The sequence below is a fragment of the Chlorocebus sabaeus genome, chromosome 17, assembly GCF_047675955.1.
Source record: "Chlorocebus sabaeus isolate Y175 chromosome 17, mChlSab1.0.hap1, whole genome shotgun sequence".
Taxonomy (NCBI): domain Eukaryota; kingdom Metazoa; phylum Chordata; class Mammalia; order Primates; family Cercopithecidae; genus Chlorocebus; species Chlorocebus sabaeus.
The window spans coordinates 12,914,357-12,930,164 of record NC_132920.1 but is presented as its reverse complement, the minus strand read 5'-3'; the positions used below and the strand labels follow the sequence as shown (position 1 = coordinate 12,930,164).

The window sequence follows — 15,808 nt, the reverse complement described above, 5'->3', positions numbered from 1 at the left end:
TGGATTTCTTAGAAGAAGACACCCTATACTGTTTTTCACTCTTCCTTGTTTAGGACAAGTTCCAGGAGAGGTTTTTTTATCCAGTTAGTTTCCTAGAGAAGCTCGAGCTACACCTAGAGAACCTTTTATGAAACCCTTTCCCAGCAACCGTGGATCCTGAACTTTGTAGGAAGCTGAAATATTCATGGAATGTCAAACTTAAGGGCCTTTGGCATCTTTACCCTTTAGAGTAATTATGCTACTGTCTTTGGACTTTACAGTATATGATCAGGAGCTTGCTTTATGGGAGGCATTAAATCCCCATGTTAGGAGACTGCAGAAAGAAAATAAAAACACAGTCATTAAGGGGCCATTTAAGGGTAGTAGATTCTGTGTTGTACCTAGTGGAGGCTTGGAAGTGTACAGTCATGGATCACTGTAGCCCATCTGCAGTAATTTTCCAAGTGGGGTAAAAGCCTACAGGAGACCGGGCGTGGTGGCTCACGCCTGTAATCCCAGCACTTTGGGAGGCTAAGGCAGGTGGGTCACGAGGTCAGGAGATCGAGACCATCCCGGCTAACACGGTGAAACCCCGTCTCTACTAAAAATACAAAAAATTAGCTGGGCGTGGTGGTGAGCTCCTGTAGTCCCAGCTACTTGGGAGGCTGAGGTAGAAAAATGGCGTGAACCCGGGCGGCGGAGCTTGCAATGAGCCGAGATCGCGCCACTGCTCTCCAGCCTGGGCGACAAAGGGAGACTCCGTCTCAAAAAACAATAACAACAACAACAACAACAAGCCTACATGAGCCCTGAGCCCATCAGATTCAGGATGAGAAAAGGGCAGAATCACAACTTATAGCATGGGTGAAGCAGGAAAAATCAAACCTACTACATCCATTAGAAGGTGTTTGGGGCTGTCCAGAGACAAGGGCTACTTTGTCCTTGTTGGACCCTCCCTGGTGTGGGGTCGCTGTGACCCAGTGGTAGAGTGCAGGGAGTCTGGCGACGAATGTTGTTTATCTGGTGCTGCCACTGATGCCCTCCTCTGTGGCTTAAACCAGTTCAATTGACCCTTCTGTCCAAAACACGCAGAGAATCATGCCTTCTCATATAGAGAAATACAAGTGTTATTGAATTAATTCCAAAATATTTGTAGGAGCTCAAATGTGAGCTAAAGTTTCACACGTATTCTTTACTCACTGGCACATTCAAGGGAAAAAGTGACCTGGTTTTTCAAGTACTTTGTGGTCACTAGATACCATAAATGATAACAAAAATAGTAGCAGGTACTTTTTCAGGCACTAAGTGTGCCAGGCACAGCACTATGGGATGTTCTATATAATTTACTTCCCATACAGCCTATGAGGTAAAGCACTGTTACTCTCCAATTTTATGGATGAGGAAACTGAGCCTTAGAAAGGTCAACAAACTTGCTCAATGTCACTCACTGAAAAGGTAGCATAATTGGAATGGAAACCTCAGTCAACCTAACTAAAAACATTAAGCTTTTAAGCAAAACACCTTGATTTCCATAAAGACTGAATTTTCAAAATCTGTCCTATTTCACCAGTTGTCCCATAACCTGTTGGACTATCCCAGAAATGAACAAAACCTGGCATCCAAACTGCATTTCTCAGACCATCTCTCACGCTGAAAGCAATATAAAAGTCCTCTGTAAGGTCACAAGTCCTGGTCCTTGACATAGAAAATGTGGGCACCACGATCTATGCAGATGAGCAAATTTTAGATAATTAGAGTGGAAGGCAATGCACTCAAAACCAGGACTCTTTTGAGCATCATGTTATCTTCTGTGATTTGGGAGGCACCAATGAGCTTTGTAGTACCTGGAGGTCATCCTCGTGAATCTCAGTCCTCATAATATTATTGAAGTGTAGAAAGGTAGGTTTCCAGCAAGTTTCAACAGATGGAAATCCAGATAAAAGGAACTCACTCTGCTGATATTAATTATTTAAGCAATGTTTTCTCGAGAGACTGCCATGGCCTTAAAAAGGGGCTCTATGAGCTGTTCTTTTACATTACGAATATTTATAATATTATAGCATCTTCATTTCAAGTATGCGCTTTAGTGAAAAACTTTGTTATGCTTTTTTAGCTTTGTTGTTTAGTTTTGTTTGTTGAGCATCAGAAGAGATGGGAGTGATAGGGCCACAGTAGAGAAAAGACTAGAAATTCATGATCCACAGTCTTTTTGCTTCCCAAATGTGGTCCATGATTTTGAAGATTTAAGAACCACAGATTTAAGATCATTTTTTAATTCCAATATTCAAATATCTTCTTAAAAGATAAATTGTACCACTTTAAAGAGTTGTTTCCGTTTTCTTTTTTTTTTTTTTTTTTTTCGAGATAGAGTCTCACTCCATCACCCACATAGGTTGCAGTGGTGAGATCTGGGCTCACTGCAACCTCCACCTCCTGGGTTCAAGCTGCTCTCGTGCCACAGCCTCCCCAGTAGCTGGGCTACAGGCGTGCACCACCACGCCCAGCTAAGTTTTGTATTTTTAGCAGATACAGGGTTTCACCATGTTGGCCAGGCTGGTCTCGAACTCCTGACCTCAAGTAATCCATCCGCCTCGGCCTGCCACAGTGCTGGGATTACAGGCGTAAGCCACCGTGCCCAGTTCCTCTTTAAAGAGTTGTTTCTATTGGATACATTCAAATCATATAATTTGCCCAAACTGAGAGAAAGGCAGAAAAAGAAGGAGAAAGGCAGTGAAAACTTGAATACCTCCTCTTTATAGACATTATTCTAAGGACACTTTCCTTTTGGTTCTAACATCACCATATTTTGTTTAGAGCAGCTCATGTGGACAAACAATAAAAAATAAATAACAATTAGAAATAAACTCTTCCAAACTAACACCTTGCCTATTTCTCAGCCTCTTTAGAAGTCAGTGTTGAAAGAATCCATGTAGCATTTCTTATTCATGCTGAGTGAGCTGTTACCAGTTCCCATATTGATTTTTATCTCCATGCAGCAAGCCTCAAAATGCCACTGCCCCAAGCTGGAATCCCACCAAGCCTATCCCTTACGTTTCCGTTTGTTTTCCAAGTCCTCTTTCCTTTTTCTTCAGCCACAAATTCTCCCTGAACCCACTTTCTCCAAAATAACAGCTGCGGATTTGATTTTTTTCTTTCCTGTCTCTTTAAGTCAGAAACTTCCTGAGGTTCCTAAGAGCTGCCTGCCTCAGCAGGCACCAGGACTCCCAGCAAGTCTCCATTGCAGTGAGATTTGCAAGTGAATCTCCTTTGAAAACCATCACCAGTTTTGTATCCATCTCCTCTGACTTTGAGGCATCTACACTAACACCGTGGGCTCCAGGATATCCTAGGAACCCGGTCTGAGGATTTCAAAACCAAATCTATTCATATTGGCAGCTCCATCAAAGGAAAATTCTCTAAACCGAACGAAGCATAAAACCAATACAAAATCCACCTAACAAATAAACAAAAGGCAATACCATGATTTCCTATGCCAATGCCTACCTTAAACGCTGCCCAAAGCTCTTTGCCCCCACATGCATCTGCCTCTCTGGGTCTGTTTCCTGGCTTTCCAATAGCTATGCTTTCTTAAATTGAGCAACAGTCTCCTCAAGTGTCGGGCTCTGAAAATACACATGCTACACACGCCCATGCAGCCTCTCGGTGCCAGGCAGCCCCTTCGCCTTCCTTCCCGGCTGTGCCAGTTCCCTGGCCGCTGACCAGCTCCCACGTGGGATGGAATGGAGAAGGGGAGGGTGTCAACCAAAGTCGGGGGATGGATTCAACTCACCGTGGACTAGGTGGCCACCCATCTGGCAGGAAGGGTCCATTTTATCCCTTTTCTAACCTGAAACCGCCTCCACGATGGTCTCTCCAGCCTCATTCAGAGCCCAGAACAGTTGGCAGGCACACCAACCCCTCCTGGGTGTGACCTGCGGGTACTCAGACCTTTCTAAAGTGGCAGCCTCCAGCCGGTGGGGCACAGACTGCCTCTTACCTTCACAGAGCCCCAGTCCTTAAAAGCCCAGCTGGCGTCTCCAAGGAGTCCTGTGTTTTACTTGACATCGGAGGCAACCGGTTTCAGAAACAGGGAACATTTCAAAATGAAACAGAAAGTAACCCGGTGATCCACACCAGACCCCCGACCTGCCTCGGCCATCCCCAATCTCTGGGAGTCTTCTGACTCAGCAAGCCTGTACACTGTTTCAGCCTGGAGAGGATTCAGAGGAAACTGCAGCTTGGAAGTCTGGAACTCACGGCCTGGGCTTTTTTTTTTTTTTTTTTTTTAAAGAGTATTTGTTGAGCTTTTTAACATGCAGTTTGTCTCCTTCTGCAGGGAATTACTCAGTGATCCCGTCACCTGACTCAGGGCAGTTCCATTATATAATTCTAACTGCTATTTGATCTCTGATCGGAAAACCACACTTGCGTCCCCTTTTCCCCACCCCCTGGCATCATCTACCCTACCCCATCTCCTAGGAAGGGAAGAGGGAGGGAGACCTCAAAACGTGAACCAATGACAATTAACTTTCCTTGAACCTTCCCTGGAAGGACTGCATTTTTGCAATGCACTTTATTTGCCTTCAGTTCAGTTCTTGAGTAGAGGACCTCCCAAATGCCCACGAGGAGTGAGTGGGAATTTCTCAAGATGGGACGGTAGCATCTTTCTTGATTTAATTTTAGGATGGTTCTCCATAGATGGGATAAGTCGCTGAATGGATTTTCAAACGATCAAACGCATCGTCAGTTGAACAGCTTCAGGTAGATTTACAAAACATGTGCAAATAAAACCTAAAACCAAGAATCTCTTATTACTTTTGCCACATTTCCATGAAAGGCCAAAGGGGTGGCTTGGATTGAGGGGTCTTGAGCCAAAATCCCTGCCCTGACCTTGATCCTCATAAACCCTCTCCAGCCACCGCAAATAAGCATAATGCCTAAGGGACAACATCTTGCTTTGCTAGGCAAACACCTCTGAAAGGGCAAGCCCCCAGCCTCCACTTTCAACCATATTGTAACCCCTAAGGCCACTCTATGTAGACATTTTGAAGCCACGCCTGTCCTAGGTGAAGGTAGTAGTAATAATTCCTCAATGTCCCCCCAGTCTCTGTCTTAGCATCTGTTATCTCCGTCCAGATGTTACCCACTAAGGAGCAAGCAAGTTCAAACATAATTGTCCCATGAATAGAACTTAAATGGCAATCGATGAGGGTAACACCTAAAGTATCATACAATATGATGTAAAAAACACTCCAACCCATTTGCTTTTTCCATGTCAAAGCCAAGATGAACTATCTGCATAGCTCTGGGCTCCCAATCTTCTCCCAGCCAGTGGAGCCTTGTTGCTGAATACAGGAAAAGAACTATTTATGTTGATGAGAACAAATGCTAATGTTGGTCAGCCTTCTATGGGTTTTTCTTTTTTCTTTTTTTTTTTTTTTTTGAGACGGAGTCTCGCTCTCTCGCCCAGGCTGGAGTGCAGTGGCCAGATCTCAGCTCACTGCAAGCTCTGCCTCCCGGGTTTACGCCATTCTCCTGCCTCAGCCTCCCGAGTAGCTGGGACTACAGGCGCCTGCGACCTCGCCCGGCTAGTTTTTTGCCTTTTTTAGTAGAGACGGGGTTTCACCGTGTTAGCCAGGATGGTCTCGATCTCCTGACCTCGTGATCCGCCCGTCTCGGCCTCCCAAAGTGCTGGGATTACAGGCTTGAGCCACCGCGCCCGGCCCTACTATGGGTTTTTCTAGTCTCACTCCTTTTCTCTCCCCTGCATCTTCCTAACCCCTAATCACCAGAGGAAACTACTTTCTCCCTCCTGCCTTCCTCCATTATTGTAAGTAATGTCAGATACTATTTTCATGTTAAAATATGTGACATTAGATACTGTGCCCTAAGAACCACTTTCAAAATTCTTTTAGCTATCTATCCACATAGCCCCCTGAGGTCAGCATGGGGTAATGACTGTTCTTATGGAGACCCAGAGACGCCAGTGTCATAGATGGGAGTTAGAAGACGGGTCTCCTACTCTTGGTGTTTCGCTTTGCAGAGGAAAACCCAGATAAACATGAGAAAAATATAAATGTGTAAACCTGAAAACCTGAATGACAGATTGATGTCTGTTTATGTCTCTCCCTCCAGGTGTAGTAAATACAAGGTATTGTGGCAGTTGCTATGGTAACTACTTTCTTAATAAGAATAAAGACACATAGGAAGGTGTTAGAAAACATCAGGTGGTGAGACATTCCTCAGTAATGGGAAGAGGATGTAGTAATAAAAAATATACCCTTGGCCTGTACATGGCCATTAAATACTGGCACTGCAAAACTCAAATTTCTTAGACCAGCACTGTTCAATAGAAATATAATGTGGGGCCAGACACGGTGGCTCAATCCTGTAATCCCAGCACTTTGGGAGGCCAGGTGAGAACAGGAGTTTGAGACCAGTCTGGGCAACATAGCAAGACCCCATTGCTACAAAAAAAAATTTTTAATTAAAAAATTAGCTGGTTGGGTGCACCTGTAATTCCAGCTACTGGGGAGGTTGAGATGGGAGAATCCCTTGAGCCCAGGAGGAAAAAGCTACAGTGAGCCACGACTGTACTACTGCACTCCAGCCTGGGCAACAGAGCAAGACACCATCTCTCTCTCTCCAAAAAAAAAAAAAAAAAAAAAGGAAATATAATGTGAGCCATAGCTGTAATTTTAAATTTTCTAGTAGTCACATTAAAATTTTTTAAGGGAAATTATTTTGTAATATAGCTTATTTAATCCCATATACCCAAAACATTATTTCAACATGTAATCAATATAAAAATTAATGAAATATTATGTATTATTTTCGTACTGAATATCTGAATATTGGTAAGTGTTTTATACCCTCATCACATCTCAAATAAGTCTAGCCACATTTCAAATACCCAGTAGCCACATGTGGTTAGTGGTTATCACATTAGATGGCCAAGCCCTGGATTATATTTGGCCATTTTGAGGTTAGAATTTATTTTGGGGGAGCAAATTTGTCTATCCCTACTTGCGTATTTTAGAAAAATAAACTGCATTAATTTGGTTCTAGCCCTATGGCATAATTCAAGTGGTAATCTCTTGGGTGGAACAAGAAAACATCAAATAAGCCTGGAATTGAAATAGTATTAAAGATTCACCTTCTTTCTTGCCACTAGAGGATCATGAAGATTAAAACATCAATCTTGGGTTTGTAAAAAGTTCTTTCCTTGTGTTGCCCCAGTTGCCCAAGCTCAGGCCCCCAAAGTCTTATCTTGACTTGACTCTACTTTCTACACATCCTCTCTCTCTGCCCATTTCCCCTAGCCCTCCTAATAGACCCCTCAATCTTTTTTTTTTTTTTTTTTTTTGAGACAGTGTCTTGCTCTGTCGCCCAGGCTGGAGTGCAGTGGTGCGATCTCGGCTCACTGCAAGCTCGACCTCCCAGGTTCATGCCATTCTCCTGCCTCAGCCTCCTGAGTAGCTGGGACTGCAGGCGCCCGCCACCACGCCCGGCTAATTTTTTGTATTTTTAGTAGAGACAGGGTTTCGCTGTGTGAGCCGGGATTACAGGCGTGAGCCACTGCGCCCAGCCAGACTTCTCAATCTTATCAAGTCTACCTGTCACCTTTTCTCAAGTGGCAGGGCCTCAGCCAGTACCCAAACTATCACGAGCACCCCTGCCTGGCCCTCCTGACTTCACTTTCTGACCACTTGAGTTCATTTTCTACCCTGCCTTCAGCGTGATCATGTGTCTAAGCAGACATTTAATCCTATAGCTACTCAGCTTAAAACTTTTAATGGCAACCTACCGCCTTTCAAATGAAATCCACACTCCTTGCAGTGATATGCTAGACAATCATAAACTGGCCCTGGGAGCATTTCCAGCTCATCTCTTTGCGGCACATTCTTTGAATTTACCCTAGTCTGCATGCTTAACTGTGGCATGACTTCTCAGTCTCCCTGCCTTTGTTGAAAGTCTGTTTCGTCTGCCTGGAATGTTCTTCCTTGAAATGCCTACCCCTTACCAAATAGCAAAATCTTTCAAGCCTAGCTCAGGTATCTCCTGTAGTTTTTCCTAATCTTGTGGTCAAAATTAACAGCTTCTTCACCTACGCCATCAAGCCACTTTTACAAGTCAATGTGTTATAACATTTATCACATTCAACTATAATCATATAATATGCTATACAAGGACCTTTCCAAGAAGACGAATTGTGTGTCATTTACCTGTGAACTCACCATGGGACATAAGAGTATTTCAATGAATGTCTGAGGAATTCCAATTCTCTTCTACTCTTCCTTCTGATTCTCTAATCCCTTGGTGTATCATCGTTATCACCATTCTCGTCATTACACAGCAGCCAATATTATCAGCACTTACTAGGTATCAAACATTGTGCTAAGCATTTTACACAGATTTCATTTAATTCTAACAAAAAATCTATAAGGCAGGGACTTATAATATCCCCAATTTCTAATAGCTGTGGCATCTCAAATACAGTTTCATTCTTTCAGCCAGTGTTTTGAGGTTATTGTTATCAACACCAGTTTAGACAAGTTGATGTGTAGTTATGTCTCCAAAGTGCACAGGGTTACATATTTGTTAACTTATTTGTAAACAGGCTAAGGCATGTGTTTTTGTTTTATATTTTTAGTGTCTCTGAATCTTTAAAGCCTCCAAATTTTAGTGGGATGGGAAAATAGAAAACTAGCTTACTAGCATTTTGTGTAGAATGAGAATATTGTAGCTTTTTATATTTATTTATGTATTTATTTATTTTTGAGATGGCGTCTTGCTCTGTTGCCCAGGCTGGAGTGCAATGCGACGATCTCGGCTCACTGCAACCTTCACCTCCTGGGTTCAAGAGATTCTCCTGCCTCAGCCTCTCAAGTAGCTGGGATTACAGGTGCCAGCCACTACGCCCTGCTAATTTTTATGTTTTTAGTAGAGACGAGGTTTCACCACATTGGTCAGGCTAATCTTGGACTCCTGACCTCAGGTGATCCACGTGCCTCAGCCTCCCAAAGTGCTGGGATTACAGGCATGAGCCACCCCACCTGGCAAGGATATTGTAGCTTTGAGTAAGGGCACAAGGGGCGCTGCTCTGTGGATGTCACAGGACTTGACATTCAGCCTTTTTCTCAGAGTCATTTTTGGCACTATTTTTGGCTCTCTAGTAGTTTCTACCATAATTCGGTTTATTGGTGCTTTAAAAAACGAACAGATCAACCATCCAATGCTGGCAAGGATAGGAAGGAACTCTCATTTATTGCTGGTGGGGACTCAAAATGGTACAGACACTTTGGAAGACAATTTGGAAATTTCTTACAAAACTAAACATATTCTTATCATATGATCCAGACATCCTGTTCCTTGGTATCTACACAAAGGAGTTGAAAACTTCATATCCACACAGAAGTCTGCACATGGATAGCAGCTTTATGCATAATTGCCAAAAGTTGGAAGCAATCAAGATGTCCTTCAGGAGGCGTATGATAAATAAACTGGTACATCCGGACAATAGAGTATTATTTAGCATTAAAAGCAAATGAGCTCTCAAGCCATGAAAAGACATGGAGGAAATCTAAATGCCTCCATGGAAGGAAGCCAGTCTGGAAAGGCCACACACTGTTTGAGTCTGGCTACATGATATTCTGGAAAAAGTAAACACTTCAGAGACAATGAAAAGATCGGGGTTGGGGGAGGGAGTGATGAATGAGTGGAGCACAGAGGAGATTTTGGGCAGGAAAATTACTTTGCTCAGATGATACTATAGTGGTTAGAACATGTCATTAAACATCTATCCAAACCCACAGAATGTTCAGCACCAAGAGCACCAAGAGTGAACCCTAATGCAGGCTGTGGACTCAGAGATGATGACGCAGGTTCATCGATTGTCACAAAGGAACCACTCTGCTGGGGACTATCGATAGGGAGGCTGTGCACTTGTAGGGTAGGAGGTACATGAGATATCTCTGTTCCTTCCTCTCAACTTTGCTGTGAATCTAAAACTGCTCTAAAGCCTGTTTTTTAAAACATGAAGGGACCAGAGAACTTCTTGCTCACGGGTGCCCAGGGCTGCACTCACTGGCTCGAGTGCAGTGCACCAGTTGTTTTTTACTGGGTTGTCAGTTACTCAAGAGTATTCATCGCTTTCTGCACTTTGTTTCCACAATGCCACTACATAAACGGCAGTGCAGGTACTAAAGGTTTAACAAACTCTTGTTGAAATAAAATGAAGATAAAATACACTTGATGCTTCTCATAATAAATACGTATTTTCACCTACTTAAACAGTATCATAGCCTTGATGTCAACAGAAAACTATTACCAATGGGGTTTCTGGAGGCTCTGGAGCCTGGGATAGCCTCAGACTTGCACAGGTCATGGTGCTAGGAGGCCAGGCTCAGGGCTAGAAGAGAAGCTGAGTTCTGTAAAAGCCTAACTCCCTCAGGAACTTGATCCAGGAAAAGGCTTTTTGCTCTATGTGCTCTAAGGGTCAGCCTTTGGCCACCACTGCCTGGCTTTACAACACAGTGCACAGAGCAGAGCTGTCTCTGCTGGGCAAAATCCTTTACCCTCTGAGAGCCTCAGTTTCCTCATCTATAAAAAGGGAATGAGGATATTGCAGATTACTCTGGGCATTGCACGAGATCATGTCTATAAATAAAGGGCTTGGCAGAGTGAGTGGTTAATATGAGTGTCAATGAATGGAAATTGTTTATTCTCAACATCAAATATTAGGAGATATTTCATGATCATAACAAAGTGTTGGAGATGGAATTAGGGTGTGAACTCCTCCTATCTCACCCCACCTTCTCTCTATCCCACTTGCTGTTGGCACGTATTAAGATGGCGAATTTATTGACTTTCACAACCTGTCTTCCTTCTTTCCCTCTTTCTTCATTCTACCTCTTTCTCCCCCTTCTTTATTTCCCTTTACCTCTCTCTCTTTTTCTTTAACTGCCTCCTTTTCTTTTATTATCTTAAAAATGAGTTTATTTTGTCTCCTTGCTATTTCTGGCCAACTAACTAAGGGTCTTGTATGGAGATCTTTTTGCTAAGGCCATATTAAGCTCACCAGGTTGCTAAACTTAGACTAGCCTGTTTCTGCTCTCCCTTGGAAGGTCTGCAATACCATAAACAAGAAAGGTATGAGGTCAAAGGATTCTTATTCTGAGCAAAGGGGACAGTTTCACACAGAGCTTCCCAGAATGAAGGAAGGGCCTGACAGGAACGAGATGGGAGGCCTCCGGCATAATCTAAACAGAGCAGTTATTACCTTCCTCCCTGCCAAGTCAATGCCACTGCCCATCTCGGAAGCCATTTTTCAAATTGCTTTTTGGCCAGCTCAGCACAAAACCTACATGACAGCTTTACTTTGGGAGAGCAACAGAAAAAGGTAGTCTCCTGCAGGATCAGGCCCTTTGGTTGGTCCCTCTAATTCTCTCCAAAGCACCATGTGGAATTTTTGTCATGACTTGTGCCCAAATAGGACGAAGACCCAGGGAAGATACAAGCACTCAGTGGCCCATGTAATGGCGCAAATGAATGAGGTGTTATAAGGTAGAAACTGCAGTAGGAAGAGGCCTGGGATGGAATTCTAGTTCTGCCACTTGCTCATGGGGGGCAGGTGAGTTAGCCTCTGTTTCGTAAACTGGGGGGAAGTTCTAAGGTGATGTTTGTAAAGCACCTGTCAGGTACCTAGGGCAGAGCAGGTGCTGAATGATCCCAGCCAGGCTGGTTTCTTAGTCTCCTTTTTCTCATGTATAAAAGGGAGAAAGACAACAATGCCCCTTTTGTAGAGTTCTTTGGGAAATTAAATAAACTCTCCAGCAAATGGTGAGTACCACATGTGTGTGCCTCTCCTCCTCCCTTCTCCTGGAAAACCTCCAAGTTGCAGACTGTATTTTCCAAAGATGAACACAATCATAACTCCTATCCCACATTCTCTTCTAGAATCCTACCACTCCCCCATCAAATGGTGGAATCTAATTCCTCTCTCTGAATCTGAGTAGGCTTGGAACTTGCTTACACACGGTATGGTAGAAGTAATTCTGTGGGACTGCAGAGATGCCATCATAAAAGGCAATGTAGCTTCTCTCAAATTAGTTGGGATCCTTGCTATTGAAGCCTTCAGATGACACGTAAGCAGTTAACTGCTTTGAGGCCGCCATGCTATAAGGAAGCCCAACTTAGCCTGCATGGAGAGACCAGAGAGTTCCCAGATGCTCCAGCCCCACCCTTCAACAGTTGCTGCCTGAACTGCAACCTCATGAGAGACTGAAACAAAAACTATTCAGGTGAGTCCTCCCAAATCCTGGTTCACAGAAACATGAGAGATTATCAAAATGATGATTGTTTTAAACAGCTAAGTGTTGGGGTGATTTGTTATGCAGTGAAAGAGACTTGGGACACTCCAGTAGCTATTTAATAAAAATCATAAGCAGCCCAGGATTGGAGCATTAGGTGTGAGACAGCAGGAGTGTATATAAGGCTTGGCCTCTTAGACATTCTATCAGCCGTGGGGATGGGCAACTCCATTTTCAAGTAGTAATCTAATTCTTCTCTTCTTCAGAGCACTGTGTACTTGTGTGTGTAGTGGTATGAGAAAATCCCACCATTGATCCAGATTGATTCGTGATTTTTTTTTTCAAACCACAGAAGCTGTTTACGTTTATACTAAATCTTAAAGTTACCAAACTATTTTTGGTTTAAAAGGACTTTAATACTAAACAGTTTTTCAAAGTGTTTTATATCAGAGTTTATATATTCTTTAAATTTATTTTAAATAAAACCACCATAGCACTATATTCAGACCCCCTTCCTCGTTAGAATATCCTCTCCGACTCCCATGCCTTTTTGGCCAATGTATGTCTATACCACATTTGCCTCCAGAGACTCACCTCTTCCAGGAAGCTCCCCAAACAACCACGATGGACTTGGATCATTTACTTATTCTTCCTTCCCAATGAGCACTTATGCTAAGAGAGTGGTGTCTGTGCCGGAAGATGTTGCCCTTGAGTTACTGTTTACTGGGCTTTCCTAGGTGTTTCATTGACATAGGTTGTATCTCCACTGTGGTGAAAATTCCTGGAGAGTGTGGACCATTTTTCTTTTCTTTCTTTCTTTTTTTTTTTTTTTTTTGATGAAGTTTCGCTTTTGTTGCCCAGGTTGGAGTGCAATGGCACGATCCAGGTCACTGCAATCTCCACCTCCTGGGTTCAAGTGATTCTCCTGCCTCAGTCTCCTGAGTAGCTAGGATTACAGGTAGGCGTCACCATGCCGGGCTAATTTTGTATTTTTAGTAGCTATGGGGTTTCTCCATGTTGGTCAGACTGGCCTGGCACTCCGGACATCAGGTGATCTGCCTGCCTCAGCCTCCCAAAGTGCTGGGATTACAGGTGTGAGCCACCGTGCCCAGCCCCATTTTTCTATTTCTTTGTACTCCATTGTCACAAGGATTCCTTGCATCTGACCTTCAAGCATGTCTGTTATAAAAATTTATTTTGAAATGCTTTTATGACTTTCCACGCAAACAAAGAAAAACAGCTATAAATTGCCTGCAAGTAAAATTTAATATATTACTAAATTGTCAAATATTCAAATATTTCAGAATGTGAGAGCAGCTTTGAGTAAGGGCATGTGGATGAAATGTAGATGTTGAACACATTTTAAAAAAAACCTAATTGAAAGATAAATATGGCCTCAATTACCTCTTCCTAGAGGAAAATAACATGGGGTTCAAAGCTTAGGCACTGGAATCGGGCAAGGTCAGAATTTAAATCTTGACCATTATTACTTTAACTGTGTGACCTTTGATGAATTCACAAGTCTTGAAGGGGGATAAAAATAAAGCCTAGATCATAGAATTATTGTTAAGATAAATGCGGTGGTTTGTGTTAAATACTTAGCATCATAACTGGCACAGAGAAGGCATACATCTTACAGTTTATTATCATCAGCAGCATCACCACCACGACCACCACCACCAACAACCCTATCCTAGTCACCATGATGGGTTTTGCTCTTAAGGCCTTAGAGCTGGCTGGGATATACCCCTTTCTTTAATCACCTTTCCTTCCACTGAGACACTTTCCCTTCAACCCAACTATATTTCTCAGCTTTTATGTTAATGTCATGATCATAATTGTTTCAAACAATCCAAATAATCTCAGCTGCTCTGTACAGCTTACCAACACCCAGCCATGACTTGACACTAGGTGTTTTCAACTGTCTCAGTCAGCGTCACCTACTGGCCAGACTACCCTAGAACAGGAAGTCTGTTTTGACTAATCATGCAGAACCGTCCAGCTCCTAAGTCTGTTGCCAATCAGCTCGGCCTTTCCTTTAGGGATATGGAAAGGTTCATGGTGCACCTACAATGAGCCAACAGAGGAGAACATTGGGGTTGAAAAAGATAAAGTCTATTGGAAATAACATTACAGATTAGTTGTTCATTCACTTAATCATTTATATATTAATTCATCCACTCAACACATAGTTATTAACAGCCTGCTATGGATCTGTAGGATATACAAACGTGAAGAAAACAGAAGTGATTTCTGCCTCACAGTTTTCAGACTGGTGGAAAATAACTGCTTTGTCATCAAATGACCCTGAGTTTGAATCTGACTCTGTCACTTACTACATATTTAAATTGCTTAGACCTTTCTGAGCCTCACTTTTCCTTAGGGTGATTGTGAGGATTAAATGAATTCACAGAAGTTTACTGCTTACCACAGCCCCTGGCAAGATCTACCATTTCTTTCCCCAAATGTCATATAATTTATAGCCACTAGAGTCAGGATACAAACCCAGGAGCGTCTGGCTCCCACATTTCTGCTTTCAAAGAAATGTTCTAAATATTTCTTTTAAGTTTCACTACTTTTGATTTAGTTTTTTCCTCCCAAGTCATTAATTCATCATCCATTCAAAAATAAGAGCGTTGTTTTTCATATTTTCCCCATGTCTTCTTTATTTCTCATTGAACCCTCTGCAGTAAACCACTTCCCTCTATATTAACTGATGTGAAAATCACGAGGCAACCGGTGTCATCACAGAAAAAAAAAAAAGCAGAATAGTTACGTTTCTTCAGGTTATACTTGGGAAGCCAGATAAAGTGCTGGGGTATGCGGACCATCCTATCTCAACAGTGCAGTAGAAAGAAGCATAGTAAGCACCTAGCAGAAAGAACTTAGCTTGCCGAGCAGTAATTTATGGGTATTCCTTTTTTTTCTTTTTGAGACAGAGTCTTGCTCTGTCGCCCAGGCTGGAGTGCAGTGGCTGGATCTCAGCTCACTGCAAACTCCGCCTCCCAGGTTTATGCCATTGTCCTGCCTCAGCCTCCTGAGTAGCTGGAACTACAGGTGCCTGCCACCTCGCCCGGCTAGTTTTTTGTTTTTTTTTGTGTGTGTGTGTGTTTTTTTTCAGTAGAGACGGGGTTTCACTTTGTTAGCCAGGATGGTCTCGATCTCCTGACCTCGTGATCCGCCGGTCTCGGCCTCCCAAAGTGCTGGGATTACAGGCTTGAGCCACCGCGCCCGGCCAGTATTCCTTTTTTAAGTCTAGAAGTTGGACTGTTACAAAATTATATTAACGATCTAGGGGAGCTCCACTAAAAATCCAGCACCGTCGGCCGAGCGTGGTACCTCCCACCTGTAATCCCAGCACTTTCGGAGGCTGAGGCGGCAGATCATGACATCAGGAATTTGAGACCAGCCTGACCAACATGGTGAAACACCATCTCTACTAGAAACACAAAAATTAGCCAGACATGGTGGTGGTGGGTGCCTTTAATCCCAGCTACTCAGGAGGCTGAGGCAGGAGA

General features: G+C 43.1%; 1 protein-coding gene across 17 annotated transcripts in view; it reads right to left on the bottom strand.

The window, feature by feature from the left end:
* Positions 1 to 15,808, bottom strand: part of PHACTR1 (phosphatase and actin regulator 1) — a 570,508-nt gene that overhangs the window by 326,705 nt on the left and 227,995 nt on the right. For 2 of the 17 annotated variants that reach the window (XM_038005570.2, XM_038005572.2), the window contains exon 1: positions 3,484 to 4,353. The exons of 11 other annotated variants lie outside the window; for them this stretch is intronic. Coding sequence is in view for 1 of the 6 variants with exons in the window: in XM_038005569.2 (XP_037861497.1) it covers positions 3,770 to 3,809 (40 nt within the window). In the remaining 5 variants the exon portion in view is untranslated. Of the gene's footprint in view, positions 1 to 3,483; positions 4,354 to 15,808 lie in introns of those variants that run through there. 4 more of the 17 variants (XM_007973669.3, XM_038005573.2, XM_038005569.2 and 1 more) reach the window with 4 other exon arrangements.